We start from the raw sequence: 17,800 nt of genomic DNA on the forward strand, positions 1-17,800 counted from the left end.
GGGTGTAGTAACTGAACCCTGGTCCTCTGCAAGATCAGCAAGTGCTTTTAACTACTGAGTCATCTCTCCAGTTCCTACAGTCATTTTTTTTTTTTAAACAATTTCCAAGTCTGTTCCCTTTTTCTGGAACATTGTTCCCTCCCTCTCCTTACTGCGCATTTGGTGTGGTTAGCACTGTGGAAAAGGCAGGATAAATGTGAGTCCCAATTTCTCTTTCAGGGACCGTTTATATGAAATGCTAAAGTAAATAATAGAGTCATTAAAGGCTCTAATGAAGTGCAAAGGAAAGGTCACACTAGAATTATTGTCATTTGAGGGGGTCTTGAAGAATGCTCAGGATCGAGAGAGGGAAAGTTTTATGGCAGGAAAGGAGATATGATGTAAGCAAAAATTTAGAAAGGGTGACCTTTCTCTCTCTTTTGCTGGTGTTTCTCCCTTAGAATAATACCTTTTAACACAATAACAGTATGTAGCAGTACTTATAACACTTGCCATGTACTGGATACTCAAGACAGTGGTGAACAGGCACATAAGTTGTTTAAAACCAAATGACTTAGAGATAGAGGTGTATTTAAAGCAGAAAGGTACTAAGAGAGAAAGCTGTAAAGTCATGTGAAACCCAACACTGTGGGTTGACTGTCTGGTTTAGCTCTGTCCAGTGCAAACATGAGTCATTTGTAAGCCAAGATTGGAAGTAGTCATACTTTTAAAAAGTAAAACAGAAATAAAAAGTTTAAAGTGTTCTTTTAAACTAGTATTTGAAATATCTCTATGTGTGAGCCATATAAAATTATTAAGACTGCATTTTTTGTTCTTAAGTTTTTGGAATGTGGTGTGTACTTAACTCTAATTGCATATCCTAACTTGAGCTAACCACATTTCAGCCATTCAGGGTCTCATGTAGCTAGGGGAACAATTTTGAACAGAATGGGTAGTTGAATGTCTGCAAACTACATTTTTAATGTCTTACTTGGAATAATTTAGAACTTAGAAAAAGTTGCAAGAATTAAATAATGCAAAAAGCACTTATATTCTTATTCATGTGGTTGTTTGAATGAGAATAACTCCCATGTGCTAATAGTTTTGCATGTTCTGTTCCTAGTTTGTAGACGATTTGGGAAGGACTAGGAGGTGTGGCCTCCAAGAAGGTATGCCACTGGGAGTGGGCTTTAAGGTTTCTGAAGCCAACACTAGTCCTAGTCTCACTGCTCTCTGCTTCCAACTTGCTGATCATATGTAGTCTCAGCTACCGTTCCAGGACAACACGCCTATCTACCTGCTCCTGTGCCGCCACTATGATGGTGATAAACTCATCCTCTGAAATTGTAAGCAAGTCTGCAACTAAATGCTTAAAAAAAAAAGTTACCTTGGTTGTGGTGTCTCTTCACAGCAATAAAATTAAGACAACACGTATTTGGCTATTGCTAACACTTTACTTGATTTGTTTTAACATTTGCTTGCTTTTCTTACTACTTTATTTTTCTCTTACTCTATTTTTTTTTTTTTCTGAGTCATTTGGGGCATGGCTTATTGACTGTTCTTCAATGAGAAAAGAAATAATTTCCTAATATTGATATTGTCGTTTGTAGTAATTCTCACACTCTTATTACCGGAACTGGAGCTAGATGTTAAATGTTTTGATTATGTTAAAATATTGATTTGTCACATTACTTTGGCTTTTTTAATTTTTATGCTTATGTATTTAGTGTACCTTATGTGGAGGCCAGAGAACAACTTGGGGGAATTGGTTTTCCCCTTCCACGCATTTGGATCCCAGGGATTGAACTCAGGTCATCAGGGTTGGTGAAACATGTCTTTATCAACTGAGCAACTTTGCTGCTTCTACTTTGATCTTTTAATCTGGGATATTACCACACTGTTTACATGTTTGAAAAAAAAATGTGTTCCCCCATCTTAGTTGTATTGCTATAGCAAAAATAATTTATAAAGAGAAATTTACTGAAAGAAATCCTTACAGTTCTATAGACTGAGAATCTAGGATCGAGGGACTCAACATCAGGTGAGGGCCTTAGTTCTGTGCTGTCTCATGGCAGAAGTGGAAGAGAGAGAGAAGAGCGAAGGAGTAAGAAGGCCCAAACATTTTATAACAGCCATTCTCTTACAGTAGTGACATAATTCCACTCACGAGGACAGAGCCCTGATGACCTGTTGGCCTCACCTTCAAGTAGTATTGTATTTGGAATCAGTTTCTCTGTGACCTTTGGGGAACACATTCAAGCCGGAGCACCTTTCTACATGTTTGCCTTTTCTCTTCGCCTCTTTTTAGTCTGGAATGTTTTCATGCTGAGTTTACTGCCTGTTGTGCTTAGATTAAAATTGTGCATTCTTGGCAAAGATACTGTTGTGGTCAGGAATGTTGTTTCCTCAGCTTATCACTTTTGGAGGTTCATGACGTCTCTGTCACTCATAGGTGATGCTAATTTTTTTTAAAGTATTTATTTCGTGTTAAGGATCTAACCTAGGTGCAAGTGTTCTATTGAGCTAATCTCAAGCCTCAAGTGACCTTTAATTTGGATTACTTGTCCAAAGTGTTGCTCAGCTCCTCTACTGTACAACACTAATTATTTTTGCTTTTTCTTCTTTTGCAGCCAATAGGTAGTTTGTGGGAAATACTTTAAGACTTTGAAAGTATTTTCCTTTTACTCAAAAAAATTTCCTATAGACTTAGCATATATTGTTGGTTCTTGCACAGTCTAGTCAAGTATCATGGCTACAAAATAATGAATATCTCCTCTCCAGCTTTTCCCCTCATTTGTCAGCTCTCCTTGCATTTCTCCTCCCTTTCTGCCTTCTTTTCTTTTCCTTTCTCTGTCTCCATCGTTCCTTCTTCTTCCTTTCTGAGATGAACTACTGAACTTAATATTGTAGCACTTTACAGCTCATCAGTATACTGATTCTTGGATGCTTATCCTGCTGTAGACTTGAACATTTGGGGTGACTTTGGGTGGTTCCTGTGTACCCATAACATATGTTTTTGAATACTTGTTTACTTTCTGGCATAGAAGAGTATTCCAAGCTGTTCCTGTACCTATCCTTTCCTGGTGCTGAAATTAGTGATATCTCTGAGGATTCTTGTTTGTTTTAATGAGGAATTTTCTTTGAGTTCAAGGTCTTGAGTTTCTTTGCTTGTTTCTTCTAGTGTACAGTTAAATCTGAAACCATCAGTTTAATTCTGTAAGAAGAGGAAATCAATATCCTATTCTGAAGTAGTTTTTTTGTGTGTAGTTTTTGGTTGTGTATGTATACTTTTTTTTTTTTTTCTTTTGAGACAGGATCTTGGTTTGTAGCTCAGGCTTGTCTCGATCCTTCTTACATGTTCTTCCTCCTCTTCTTCTGCATGTGTAGAATACGAAAGATATTAACATGTAAGAACCAGGTTCTTATATTTTTTTAATCCCAGTAGTCTGTTTGAATGAAAGATAGTATGATTCAGGGATAAGAATGTGAACTCTTATGGAGGATTTTGGGTGCAGTCTAGGCAACAAAGACAGCATCTCAAAAGTAAAATAAAAAGGTTTATGTTGGGTGGTGGGGAAGGGAGAATATGAACTCTGATGTCAGCTTTCCTGGTTGATGTCTACACCCTAACCTTACCTGCATGGTTTTGGGAGGTTAACTTGACTTTTCTGAAGCTCTTTGTAAATGTTAGCTATTGCTAAAATATTATTTTGTTGTTATAATTATGCTCCAATTTTTTTAAGGTTATATTAAACAATTGTTCTATCCTCTGGCTTGGATATGCATTACCCCTACTAAAATTCATTTTGAAGTTTGATTCTTACTGTGTTGGTGTTGGAAATCTGGGCTGGGGAGGTGAATAGGTCACAGGAGCACTGCCATCATGAATAGTTTAATTCCTTTCTCAAGAGGCTGGGTTGGCCTAAGCTTGCAGGCCCAGGCAGGAGAACTGCGTTTCAGCTCAGTCTGGGCTACATACTGAGTTGGAGGTTAGCCCTGTGTTATATAGTGAGAGCCTACATCAGAAACAAAAACAAAAAGCAGAAAATGGGTTTTCCTACACTGAGCCTGGAGTTTCCCTGGCTGTAGTGTTCTCATGTAGTGTTCTACAGCCAGATAGGTCCTTCTGCTGTTTTGCCACATGTGGGGCAGCAGGGACCCTGACATTTTGTTGTTAGACTTCCATTATCTCAAGAGAGATTCCCCCCACATACAAACACACACTGAAGTACCACAACACCCATATGGAGGTCAGAGGACAACTTTTGGTAGTAGATTCTCTTTCTGCCATGTGGGTTCCATGATGGGACTTGGGTTATCAGGCTTGGTAGAAGGTACCTTACTCTAGCCTTGGAGACATCTCTTTGCAACCCAAACCTCTTTAAGAACAAATTACTCATACTCAAGTACAATAACAAGAACATAGACTAGCCTTTTTTTTTTTTAAGATAAGCACTCAAACCATTGGCATCTCTATAACATACTATTAAACATTCACTCTTGGTGCTAACAGCTATGCCAAGGCTTACTGATAGAACCTGAGATGAAGAAATTGATTTTTAATGGATTCGACAGTTTAGTAGTAACAAAGCAATATGTGAGCAATAAGTGAGGACACTCAGAGGAAGGACTGGCAGTAATTATGTGGTGCAGGGCTAAGGGTGGGGCAGGGAGAGGAATGGAGGTTGTTGAGTCTTCCCTGTGACTGAATGACTTAGAAAAGGGAGAAAAGAGCAGTTTGGAGATAGAATCAGGCAATTTCCAAGAGCCTAATATAGCCTAGCACAGACTAGAAGGACTTCATTCCTGCATGTCGATGGAAGTAGTTACAACAGTTTAACCTGGAAACATGAGTGAGACTAAGCAGTAAGGAACTACAGGAAGTTATTTAAGGCATCAAATTTGCAATAAGGAAAACTTTCCAATATGTTTTTCGTAGCCAGTATTTATCAAAAACAAATTCTATTCTTGTATTTCAAATTGGTAGTGACTACTCAGCGTCTGTGTTAGTCTTTTGTAATGATGGCAAAATGCCTAAGGAAATCAACATAAAGGAGGAGAGATTTATTTTAGTCCATGGTTTTGGAGGCTTAGGCCTTGTCAGTTGGCCCTATCTCTGTGCATCATGGCTGAGAGATGGCTTACTGGAGCAGAGCTCCTTACTTCATAGTGGCCAGTATGCAAAGAGAATGATAGAGACAGGAAAAGACATACCTAGCAAAGAACATCCCCAGCAACATAGTTCCTTCAGCCAGGTGGACCTCCTGATAGATCATTCAGCTGCCAGTTAATCCATTGATGAAGTTAGTGAGTGGCTTGATTTACTCACCTCTAAAGAGCACCTCCAGCTGGGGACAAAACTGTCGACACATGAGTCTTTTTGCAGACACTTCATATTCAGACCCATAAGCATGTCTGTAGGAGATGTCTAAACTTTTAATCTTGCTCACAGGACCTTTAGTGCTTTATGATTTAGTAATGTAATGTGAATATTTGTTGGTTGTGTAGAGAGGATGATTTCATTAAGGGAAGGACCAGCTAGAAAGTTAGACTATTTCCTAAAATGGGAATCAATTGGGATTCTTAAGAAAATTCATTCCCTTCCCTCTTTCCTTTCCTTTTCTCTCCCCTCTTCCTGTTTATGTAATTTGATGATCAAATTCCAGGCTTTGTTCACGGTAAGCAAGTATTTGCCTGCTACTGAGCTATACACATGCCCAAAGATTCTAGCATCTCTCCATTGAATAAGCACTTACGGGCTTCTGGTTGTTATATCTGGTGAATAATGAGAGTTTGAATTTAGGTAGTAGCTTTGGGGATAGATAAGATTGAGTTTTCAAGAAAATTAAGCAGTGCATTTGATGGTGCTGTAATACATATTATTACTTTAATTATATATATATATATAATTATATATATACATAATTAAAGTCATATATATATATATATCCTTGTGAGCTGTTGCTTTGTGAGTGCAGTAGCCACAGAAACCAGAGGGAGCACTGGATCGCTCCCTGGAGCTAGTGTTTTGACCAGCATACATGGATGTTTGTAATTGATCTCAGGTCTTCTGGAAGAGTAGTATAAGCTTTTAACCATTGAGCCATCTCTCCAGCCCTGTTAAGCCTTCTTGACTTGAACGTAGTTTGAAGAGCTGAGATAATGGTTGAGTAGGCAAAGGTTAATGTTAGAAAGTAGGTAGAAACAGATTTGAGAGGAAGATGAGTATAAATTATAGGTCTAGATATACCTGTGGAAAGATGATCTGTAGACAGCTGGAGATACATATATTGAATTTTGGAGACAAATGGAGGCAAGTATTAAAAATGTATGAATTTTGATAGGAAGTCAAGTTCAATAAGAACTGAGAAATGTCACTGAAATAATTAAATCATACTCATCATTTTTAAGAGAATCTTAAGGAGAGTTAATGAATAAGGAAATAGAAACAAGCAGCACAGACTAATAATCCTCTAAATATGGAAGAAAGGAAATATAGAGTAATGAAGTATTAAATTCATGGTAGTTAACCTGTCATCCTTCTAGCATGTTCTAGCACCTTTTATTTGATATTTATTAAAAACTTTTAATTTGCTGGTTGTGATGGTGCATGCCTTTAATCCCAGCTCTCGGGGAGGGAGAGGCAGGTGGATGTCTGTGAATTAGAGGCCCGTCTGGTTTACAAATCGACTTTTGGACAGTCAAGGCTACACAGGGGAACCCTGTCTTGAAAAACAAACAAAAAACAAAACAAACAAAAGATAAAAAACAAAAAACCTCAACATTAATTTTGTGAACTCATTATAATAAAGTGATTTTTATTTCAAAGAAATTCAGAAAGAGGTTTTATTAATTTGTGTGTGTGTGTGTGTATGTGTGTGTATGTGTGTGTGTGTGTGTGTGTATGTGTATGTGTGTGTGTGTGTATCTGTATTTGTATATGTGAGCTTATGGGCTTATACGTATGTGTGGCTGTGGGATCCAGAAGAGGGTGTTGGAACTCTTGCAGTTACATCTATGAGCTGCTCAGTGTGGGTGCTGGGATGCAAACTCTAGTTTTCATGATTCAGCAGCTAGTACTCTACCTGCTGAACCATTTCATTAGCTTTTTTGTCTTGTTTTTAAATTTTTTAATTAATTTATTAATTTATTGAGATAGAGGGAGAGTGCGTGCATGCATATGCCTGTTTGTGTGCACTATGCTATGCATATGGAGGTTAGAGGACAACCTGGAGTCAGTTATGTCCTTCTAACCTGTGGTTTTGGGGGGTCAAATTCAGGTCAGCAGGCTTGGTAGCATGTGTCTACCCAATACTTCTGGCCCACCTTGTTGTTTTAAAAGATTATTAACTCTGATAATAAGTATTGTCAATTATATAGGTAGGTTCAAGCCTTCCAGCACAGTGTTGAGGAATTGTTTGGGTTAAGATTAGCCTTTGAGAATGTCTAGAAGGGGTTATCTTAAGTTAACTGATTCAGAAAGACCCATTTTAATTGTGGGTGGGACCATTCTGGGTAGTGGATCCTGGACTGTAATAAATGAAGAGGGCAATTGGATATGATTGTTATATGATCCTTACCAGTAGATGCAATTCAGTAAAAGTCACATACTTTTCTCATCTCAGTTTTTAATATCAGACCATTATATATAAGTATGAAAATGTGTCAGTTTTTCAGGGTGTCAGTGGTACCTTATTTTAACTTTCATAGGTAAATAGTTTAAAATATTTTAAGGATTTACAGCTATATACCATTGTACTGGCCGGTTTTGTATGTCAAGTTGACATAAGCTAGAATCATCAGAGATGAAGGAGCCTCGGTTGAGGAAATGCCTCCATGAGATCCAACTGTATGGCATTTTCTCAATTAGTCATCAATGGGGGAGGGCCCATGGTGAGAGGTGCCATCCCTGGGCTGGTGGTCCTGGGTTCTATAAGGAAGCAGGGTGAGCCATGGAGAGCAAGCCAGCAAGCAGCACTCCTCCATGGTTTTTGAATCAGCTCCTGCCTCCAGGATCCTGTGCTATCTGAGTTTCTGTCCTGATTTCCTTCAATGGAAATGTAAGCCAAATAAGTCCTTTTCTCCCCAACTTGCCTTTTGGTTATGGTGTTTTGGTACAGCACTGTTTTATGCCAAAATACATTTAAGTAGTAGGTCATATTATTAATTATTTTTTAAACAGAATCTGACTTTGTAGCCTAAGGTGGCTTGGAACTCACTGTTGTCCAAGGTAGCTTCAAACTCCTAGCAATTCTCTTGGCTCAGATTTCTGAGCGCTGAGCCTTCACACTAGTGGTTGATTCATTTTAAATAAAAAAATATGTCTCCTCCCCTTCCTCCCTTCCCCTCCCCTCCTTTCTCTCCCTCTGCTCCCCTTCCCTCTCTCTCCTGCCTTCCCTCTTCTCCCCTCCCTTATCCTCTCCTCCCATCCCAAAGTTTAGAAAGCTTTGGAAAGTCAGGTTGTAGAAAATTTAAAGAGACTATGGAAATCATAGTACCAGGAAATCAGAGATTCCCCAAGAGCAAATCCTGTTAGGTGAGATAAGACCACTACCAAAATTCCGGAGTCAAATTGGAAGCAACCTCTATTAAATATTGGCCAGGATGATGGACATTGTTCAAGTCCATATCAAGGATTCCCAGAAAATGACTGAAAAATAACATTAGTCCAGTGCTTGTAAAGTCCTGACTTTGTTCAACTGGGGACAAGCATACATCTGATAAACTTCCTACCTACATACCTCTGGCCTGTGTGTGACCAGGCACATTCTCTGCAGTTTGGGCAGCCAGCCTTGTTTACAGAAGTGAAATCATATGGCTTGTTATCTTGTATGATCAATAGCCCCTAGCATTGCAGGAAGTTATCTGTCCTTGACAAGGGGGCTTACAGGTTAGAAGCATTTTTGTTTTATAGATCTCTTCAATATAGTAATTTAAACTTAAACTTTAGGTATCATGCAAGAAGAGAAATCTGAGGATTCTACTTCTGAAAAACATGCAACTACTTTACAATAAGTACAGAGTAGAAGAAATCTTATATCAGTATAAGATATTGATATCAATATCAATATACCATTGTGTTCATAATAATTAAGACTAGGTCATAGGGTCATTGGAAAGGAGTTAGGCTAGTGCTTAACTTTTGATCCTTTCCCCCCAAAATATTCTGTTTCTTTATAGCTGTTTGGGATCCGTGTAGTAGATAACAATAAAAATCCAAACGCAAAACAATCCCTCAGTGAAAAAGACTAGGTATCACCAATCTCTTTCCCTTACATGTCACTGAAGACTTGAGCCTGTTGTCAAATACTCAAAACCTAGAGGGCAAATTTTATCAATGGATGAACAATCCTCTGAAGAGAAGGTTGGGACCATCATTATAGCCATTTGGAAAAATCACCTGACTGTCATGGGTCTGAGGTTTCAGAAGAATCTATTGTGCTTCAGTCCAGACACAAAACAAAACAAAACAAAACAAACAAAACCAAACAATAAAATGACCCATCCCTCTAGAAACACAGGCATTTCAGAAAGGTCGTAAGGACAAAAGGAATGTTAAGAGGGAACAAATGCAGACCTATAGCCGCCCCTTCTGCCACTACTCCAACATCCTGTAAAATGAAGACTATAGAGTCAAGTGTAATCCCACTCCATACTCATGAAGATGATCCCAAGTTTTGCCCAAGGACAGATGACAGAGCCATCATGATGAAGTGTCAGTGTGAGTCATCAGAAATATCAGCTTGAACCCTGTGGGCTTTCAAGAGTTGTAGGCCCTCTTTGTGGAAGTGACATCACTGCCATCAGTACCACTCTACTTTGGTCATTTCCTTTAGGGTACTTCTCAGTAGAGAAGACAGCCACCACACTGATGACAGAAAATGATGCTCAGCTTCTAAGACCTGGCCTGCTGAGCCACGTGGGCAGGAGAAAAACTAGATTTCAAACGGAGCAGATATAGATGTCCTTTGTGTTTAGTTCTGTAGTTTTTTTCAGTATGTTACTGTTTCTACTAGTTGAGTTGTTTTCTGTCAAAGAGACAGCTATTTTTGTTCTGAGAAATAAGCCTGAAGAGAAAGTGAAAGCACAGTAAGGTGGAAGCTGTTAACTCTGCCCTCTCCTATGGTAGAGCTCTCCACCTCCTTCTGTGTATGTTGTATTTGCTGTTTGCCTGATTTATCTGAAGCTGGAAGCTACAGCGCTGTCATCTTGGATAGCATGTCCTGGTACTAATGGCGAAACGTGTACTCGTTATGTCTAGCCCCTTTCATTTTCTTTTATATCCGGCCAGGGATTAGCTTTTACATATTTCATCTTTAGCATTTTAAAAAAAATTATGTTTTCCTCAATTGGTTGGACAGGCCTCAGGGTTCAGTATCAGCTATTCTTGTATGGCCCACTACTGCTCCCTCCATTGGAAAGAATTCTGGTATCATCTTTATGTCACAGATGGGACATTCTTCTGAATTGTGCTCTGGTATCCTCTGGCTCTCTGTGTTCAAACAATAGTTACACAAGATGGTGTTTTCTTCTTGTCATTCTTTAGCCAGACTGTCACAGACCCTTGAATACTAACAAAGATAAGTACAGGTTGACAGGTTGAATATCTTATTTTGGAAATAATTGGGACTGAAAATGTTTTAGGTTTCAGATTTGCTTGTATGCAAATGAAGTATCTTGGAGAGGAGAACAAAGCCTAAACATGAAATTAATTCATATTTCATATACATATTATACATTTAAACTAAAGCTATTCTATATAGTTTTAAAAATAATTTTGTGCATGTAATAATTTGTTGTGAAATTTTATACTTTTCTTTATCCCTTTCTTTTAAGTTTCTCGTTAGACAGGATCTTATATAGCCTAAGCAGGCCTCAAACTCATGCCTGTCGTGCCTCATCCTCCCCATTGCTGCTTGTGCCACCAAGATTGGTGAATTGTTTACTTGTGGTATCATGTTGTTCGTCAAAAAGTGTAAGATTTTAGAATGTGCCAGATTTTACGATTGGGGTGTTCAGCTTGTTAAATTTCAAAGCCATCAGTTTTCTTCTTTATTATGTTTATTTTATGTATATGAGTGCATGTATATGTGTGTACCACATGTGTGCCTGATGTCCATGGAGTTACACATGGCTGTGAGCTACCATGTAGGTGCCAGGAACTGAACCCTAGATCTCTGCAAGAGTAGCAAGTACTCTTATCAGCTGAACCATTTCTCCAATCCCAGTTTCCCCATTGTTATCCGGGTGGGCTTGTTTAATCTCTTTCCAGCATAGGAAATAAAAATTTAATCTTATATCCTAATTTGAGTGACTGTGTTTAAGAACAGTTTGTGAATTTCCTTGAGACTTTAATTACCTGTTGTCATTTCCTGCTTGTCCCAATTTAAATAAGAACAAACCCATAAATAAATGTTTAAAGTATATAAATGAAATAAAAAGGAATCTAGACTATCTGATTAGTTTTATTTTAAGTAAATATATTCTTAAATATAAAAGTAATGTAAGTATGATTAAAATTGTGAGAAAAAAATAGCAAAAGCAAAAATTGAGGAAAACTAAAACCCAAACCTCTTGTAGTTGTGTCTTGCTATAGTAATCATCATTTGCATTTTGAAATATTTCTTTTTAATGGCGTTACATACAACTTATATAATTGTAATGCATATGTGTATTTATACGGAAAGAATATATATGTGCACACACACGTGAGCACACATACAGAGAGCTCAATATGTAACCAAGGCTGTAAGTTGCAGGAATCCTGGCTACGCCTCTTGTGTGCTGTGATTTCAGGTATGTGCCCTCATACCTAGCTAGTTTATACTTTTTAATATAATTTTAATGTTTTAACTGGTAAATTCAGATTAGCAGGAATTCATTTTTTATTTGGTATTTAGATCAAATATATACTGATCATATGTAGTATAGAAATAAGGAAATAAAAAGGAATGTGGACTATTTGATTTGTCTTATTGTAAGTGTAACTATTTTTAAATATAAAAGTATCTTTGTGTGGTGAAGTAAACTTGTATTAAACTGTTTTCAATCTTGGGTACTTGTACATTTCTATAGAGATTTCTAACAAAGAATCAATATTGATCAGTGATTTAGAACCACATAGTTCTAATTAAAACCTTTTCCGCTATTTATTAGTCATGTGGCCTTGGCAGGTTTCTTAGTCTGTGTGCCTTCCTTCTGTTTTGGGTAAAGTGGGAAGCTTGTAGTTGCTCTCTTTCTCTCTCTTTATATATATATCTATCTTATCTACACACACACACACATATTTGTATATATGGATAATTATCAAGGTAGCTCTTATGCTTTGAATCTCTTTTTATAGTTTTACTAGATTTCAAATTCATTTACTATAGCATGTAGGTATTAATAAACAATAATGTTTGCGGATAAATGCTGCTGGGGACAAAAAGACATTAAACCTATGAAATGGGCGCTTGGTGGATCATAGCAAGTGTCAGACTGATAACAGTTGCCCTGAATGATAGATGGAGTGGGTGACGAAATGGTTTTGGTAGCATTTTCTTCCACTCTTTTTTTAATTTTAATTTTTTATTATTAATTACAGTTTATTCACTTTGTATCCCAGCTGTAGCCCCCTTCCTCATTCCCTATTAATCCTACCCTCCCTCCCTCATCTCCTCCCATGACCCTCTCCAAGTCCACTGATAGAGGAGATCCTCCTCCCCTTCCATCTTACCCTAACCTATAAGGTCTCATCAGGACTGGCTGTATTGTCTTCCTCTGTGGCCTGGTAAGCTGCTCACCCCCTCAGGGGGAGGTGATCTAAGAGCCAGCCACTGACTTCATGTCAGAAACAGTCCCTGTTCTCCTTACTAGGAACCCACTTTGATACTGAACTGCCATGGGCTATATCTGAGCAGGGGTTCTAGGTTATCTCCATGAATGGTCCTTGGTTGGAGTATCAGTTTCAGAAAAGACCCCTGAGCCCAGATTTCTTAATTCTATTGCTCTCTCTGTGGAGCTCCTGTCCCTTTCAGGTCTTTCTATCTCCCCCTTCTTTCATAAGATTCCCTTCACTCTACCCAAAGTTTGGCAATGAGCCTCAGCATCTGCTTTGGTACACTGCAGAGGTCCTCCTGCACTCTTATACCTTTTGAGTTTATGCAGTAAAGAGAACAATGAAAGAGGCATCATAAGATCATCATTTTCTGCCTTTTTCTGTATTTCCTTGGTTTTTTTTTTATTTATTTTTTGGTGGTGGTTGTTAACAGTATGTCATTTAGCTGCATTAAATGTTTTCTCTATAGGGGCAAAATGCCTTACCTGTCTTAGAGATATCATTGTGATTAAATATGTTTTATTAAAGTGGATTGAAGCTTATAAACATTGTATTTATTAGTTTTATTTAAACAAAATAAAAATTGAAAATGCCATAGAGATCCTGATACACACAGAATGAAGGCCAGTATTCTATAAGGGTTAGGGTTGATACTGCTGGTTTTCTTTGTGTGACATTGTTTATGTTGTGACACAGCTTATGAATATGTTAATACATTATGTTAATATATTAACTTTGATTTCTTCCCCTCTGTTTCAGACTCCTGGGAGAGTTGGCTCTCAAGGTTCTGATTTAGATTCATCAGCAACTCCTATAAACACGGTGGATGTCAATAATGAAAGTTCTTCAGAGGTATGAAAGTTTAATAGAGAATAAAATTTACTATTATTTAAGGGAAATTAGCAAATACAGTCATGATTGGAAACTTAATTATGTTCACAGGGAAATTTTTCAAAATTGTGTTTTTATAGGTGACTTTTGAGTTATTTTTACAAGTCTTCCACTGTATGATTGTAAGATTGAAAACCTGCCTATTAAGATTGAAAACTAATATTACCAACTTGTCTTGTATGTTGTCACCTCAATTTAATGAATATTTTAGTCTCTTTAAAAAGAACTCACACTTCATGTGTATGTGTGTACTGTTATAAACTGTTAGCTCAGCTTTAGGTTATGGGTCACACTTTTGCAGTATTTTCTGTTTTCACTTGTGACCTATTAAATTTTACTTTATCTTTGTTAACTTAATAAAAACTAGTGGAAATGTAAAAAAAGAACAAAAATTTCAATGACAAAGCCTTTATGTTGTATTATTACTTTTATTTTTAAGAAGCAAGTAATATTTGTTCATTATAGAAAAAAAACTATGGCCATAGTCAATATCAGTGGTAAAAGCCTTAAATGTTAGGCTAACTTCCAAGTCCAGGAAGAACACAAGGTGCCTGCTGTCCACAATAATCCTACATACCGCAATCGTGCATATACTGCCTTGCTGTCCCCTTTGTTCTTTCCTTTCTCTTTTGAATGGCTCTTAACTATTGCAGAATGCTTTATCCACATGCATTGACATGTTAATAGGATTTTTCTCCTTTACTCTGTGATAATTACATGCACTTTAAATAATACTGCTGTACCTTTGTGTTCTTAGAGTAAATTCATTTGAGAATGATGTGCTGTTACCACTATTTTAATATATTGTTGGATTTTACTTGTTGATTTTTTTTGAGGATGTTTACATATGTTCATGATACTGATTCACTTCTTTTCTTTTTTGAGACAGATCTCATTCTGTTCCCCTTGCTGGCCTGGTATTTGCTATGTAGGCAGTCAAAAAACCAAAACATTGTAAAAGTGTGCCAGGGTAGATATTGGTGTTACTAAGAAAAATAAGCAGTAAAGAAGGTATAGTACATGTATGTATATGGCTGTAGTTTTATGTAATTATCACTGAAGATTTCTCCAGTGGAAAAGGGTGGTGGAGGCATATCTTAGAACTGAAGAAGGTGAAGAAATAAGCTAAGGAAATAAGCTCCATTTGGGGTGAGGGATGGAGAACGCACTGGAATTTTTTGAGCTAAGAGCATTTCTGGTGTGGTGGTAACAAGCCAGGAGACTAGTGTAGCTCTAGAATACTGAGTGATCACAGACTGGCTCAGTGAGGTAATCAGGCCTTGTAGATGTTATGTTCACTTATTGGTTAAGTCTCTGAGGTATAAAAGCCACTGGAGACTCTTGAGTGGGGAAATGACAAGATTTGATAATGTGCCTGCCATGGAATACTCCGTTTAGCTGCTGTTTTGAAAATAAACTTAGTGAGTAAAGGGTGGGTGAATGGGGCCATTGAAGTGCAGTATGATTGTGGCTGGCTTCAGGGTATGATAGTGGAAGGGCTGGGATTCTGGGTATGTTCTGAATGTAGGTCCAGTAGAATGTTTTTGGTTTTGTGAAGTCTAAAATAATTTCTTGGTAAGTCCTTGAGCTTCATAAGGGAGGGGAGTTTGCCTTTTTTTACTTTGGTTTCAGCACTATATCTAATAGCTAGAGCAAAGTAATCATACAGTAAATGATTGGATGACTGGGTGTGAATATTTTCCATCAACAGTAATGACTAGCGTAAAACATACTCTAAACCCTTAGTGGCGAAAAGAAGGCAAACTGACAACAGTCATCTATTAAAGTGCTGTTCTGTTGTTTTAGGACTTGGGATGTAGGTGTCTGGAAGGCAACTCTTTGACTAGCTTTTTTAATTTTTAAAGGTGAATTTGTGGTTCTTGCACGTGTCCCCAGGATAATTTCCTTTTTAAGGGGTATGAACAAAGGAATAATGGAATTTGGAGAGATAGCTCTGCTGGTAAAGTTGTTGCCAGGAGGAACTGAGTTCTATCACCAGAATATTAAAGAAAATGGTAGTGATATGTGCTTGTAATTCCAGCATTAGAGAGGTAGAGACAGGAAGATCCCCGGTGTGTGCTGGATGGCTAGCATTGTCTGAATCTACATGGCAGGTTGGACTAGTGAGAGACCTTGTCTCAAAGAGGAATGACATATGAAGTTCCCTTCTGACTTCCACAGGCACTCATACATTTATGTATGTGTACCCACACATGTGCCACACACGCACCCTTACACGTACACTTGTGCTCATAGCGTGCACACACACACACACACACACACACACAGAGGACGGGGGAGAATATAATGATGATGATACTAGGTAATGTTTACTGAATGCTTTTGTTTGTCCTGGGTAATATGTGTGCTTTATATATTGTGGTAGACAGCTTTTCATCTCCTGAACTTAACAGAAGAAGGATGTCATAGTCAGTGTTCTGTTACTGTAAAGAGACACCATGATCAAGAAAACTTACAAAAGAAAGCATTTAATTGGGGCTTGCTTACAGTTTCAACAGTTTTTGCCATTGTCTTCATGGCAGGGAGCAGGATAACATGCAGACGGACATGGTAGCTCAGAGTTCTACATCCAGATCCACAGCAGCAGAAAGAGAAAGAAACTCTGGCCTGGGATGGACGCTTGAAACCTCAAAGCTCACCCCTAATAATATACTTCTTTCAACAAGGCCACATCTACTCTAACAAGGCCACACCTCCTAAGTCCTCTCAAGTAGTGACACTCCCAGATGACCAAAGATTCTATGAGTCTATGGGAGCCATTCTTGTGCAAATTACCACAAGGAAGAAGGGCTTATTTTGGCTTAGTAGTGTCAGTCCATGATTGCTTAGCTCTTTATTGGGGCTTGTGTTGGGTAGGACACTGAGTCAGAGAGGGCATTACTGAGCAAAGTGATTATCTCATGGCATTTAGAAACAGAGATAAAGACAGAGAAACAGGAAGGTGCCAAGGATAAAATGTTCCTCTAAGACATGCCCCCGGTCTCCGACTACTACTTAGGGATCTAAGTCTACACTTGTTTTTACACAAAAAACTTCCAAGTTACAAACCTGTGTCTCTATTGTTATATTTATTTACTTAGTCCATCATATTTTCAACTTCTTTATGTTCTTATCCATCCATTCTTATCTGACATAATCTCAAGCCATAAATCAGTATAATGGCCTGCATTTTAAAATATAGATAGGTTTAGTTTTTGTCTTGGTCACTGTTCTACTGCTGTGAAAAGACACCACAATCAAGGCAACTCTTACAAAGGAAAGCATTTAATTGGGGGGGGGGAGCTTGCTTACAATTTCAGAGTTTCAGTCCATTATGGTGGGGAGCATGGCAGCATGCAGGCAGGCACTGGCGCAGTGGCTGAGAGCTACATTCTGATATATAGGCAGAGAGAAAGAGAGGAGAGAGAGAGACTGGCTTTTGAAACCTCAAAGCCCACAACCTACAACAAACTTCCTTCAACACGCCCATACCTCTTAATCATTCTAATCCTCAAATAGTGCCACTCCCTGATGAAACTATAGACAAAGTACCACAAACAAAAAATAATTTAAAATGCATAAACCAAAGAGTATTTGAGCCAAAGCAGCTGGATACCATATTGAACAAATGAATCAAAGAAAATTTATAATGTGAAGAAGGGAACTAATTTTTAAAGTTCTACTTCAGATAACTGCTTTCACCTTTTGCAGATACACCTTGAAACTTCCCTGACCTGTAGAAAAAAGAGATTTATAAGATTTATTCTTATATATATTTGCATGCTCATGTTTTGTTTTATTATTAAAATAATCCTAAAAACTAAAAGTTGTTATTTCACAGGGTTTCATCTGCCCATTGTGTATGAAAAGATGTGTAACTGCTATTGACTTGTCGGAACATTACCAGGAGGTGCACACTGAACATGAGACAAGAGGACAGGAGCTTCTTAGTGACTCCAGTGTGACTGTGGGTCCTCTGCCTTTTGTTTTAGCAGCTTGGTTACGGGTTGCTCAAAATAGCTTTCTTCCCCTGTCTTGGTGTTGGTTCCCTTTTAAGCTACAAGGGAATATGGATTGCTTTTACTGTGCATGCCTAAGGGAAGAATCGGT

The 17,800-nt window shown here is 37.9% G+C and overlaps 1 protein-coding gene across 3 annotated transcripts in view; it reads left to right on the forward strand.

Moving 5' to 3' along the window:
• The window catches only part of Eea1 (early endosome antigen 1), a 104,383-nt gene that overhangs the window by 4,695 nt on the left and 81,888 nt on the right, over positions 1 to 17,800 (forward strand). For 2 of the 3 annotated variants that reach the window (XM_060377948.1, XM_060377949.1), the window contains exons 2-3: positions 13,559 to 13,651; positions 17,532 to 17,657. In XM_060377948.1, coding sequence (XP_060233931.1) covers positions 13,559 to 13,651; positions 17,532 to 17,657 — 219 coding nt within the window. The remainder of the gene's footprint in view (positions 1 to 13,558; positions 13,652 to 17,531; positions 17,658 to 17,800) is intronic. The other variant, XM_060377950.1, reaches the window with a different exon arrangement.

This window comes from Meriones unguiculatus, chromosome 2, assembly GCF_030254825.1.
Source record: "Meriones unguiculatus strain TT.TT164.6M chromosome 2, Bangor_MerUng_6.1, whole genome shotgun sequence".
Classification (NCBI taxonomy): Eukaryota; Metazoa; Chordata; class Mammalia; order Rodentia; family Muridae; genus Meriones; species Meriones unguiculatus.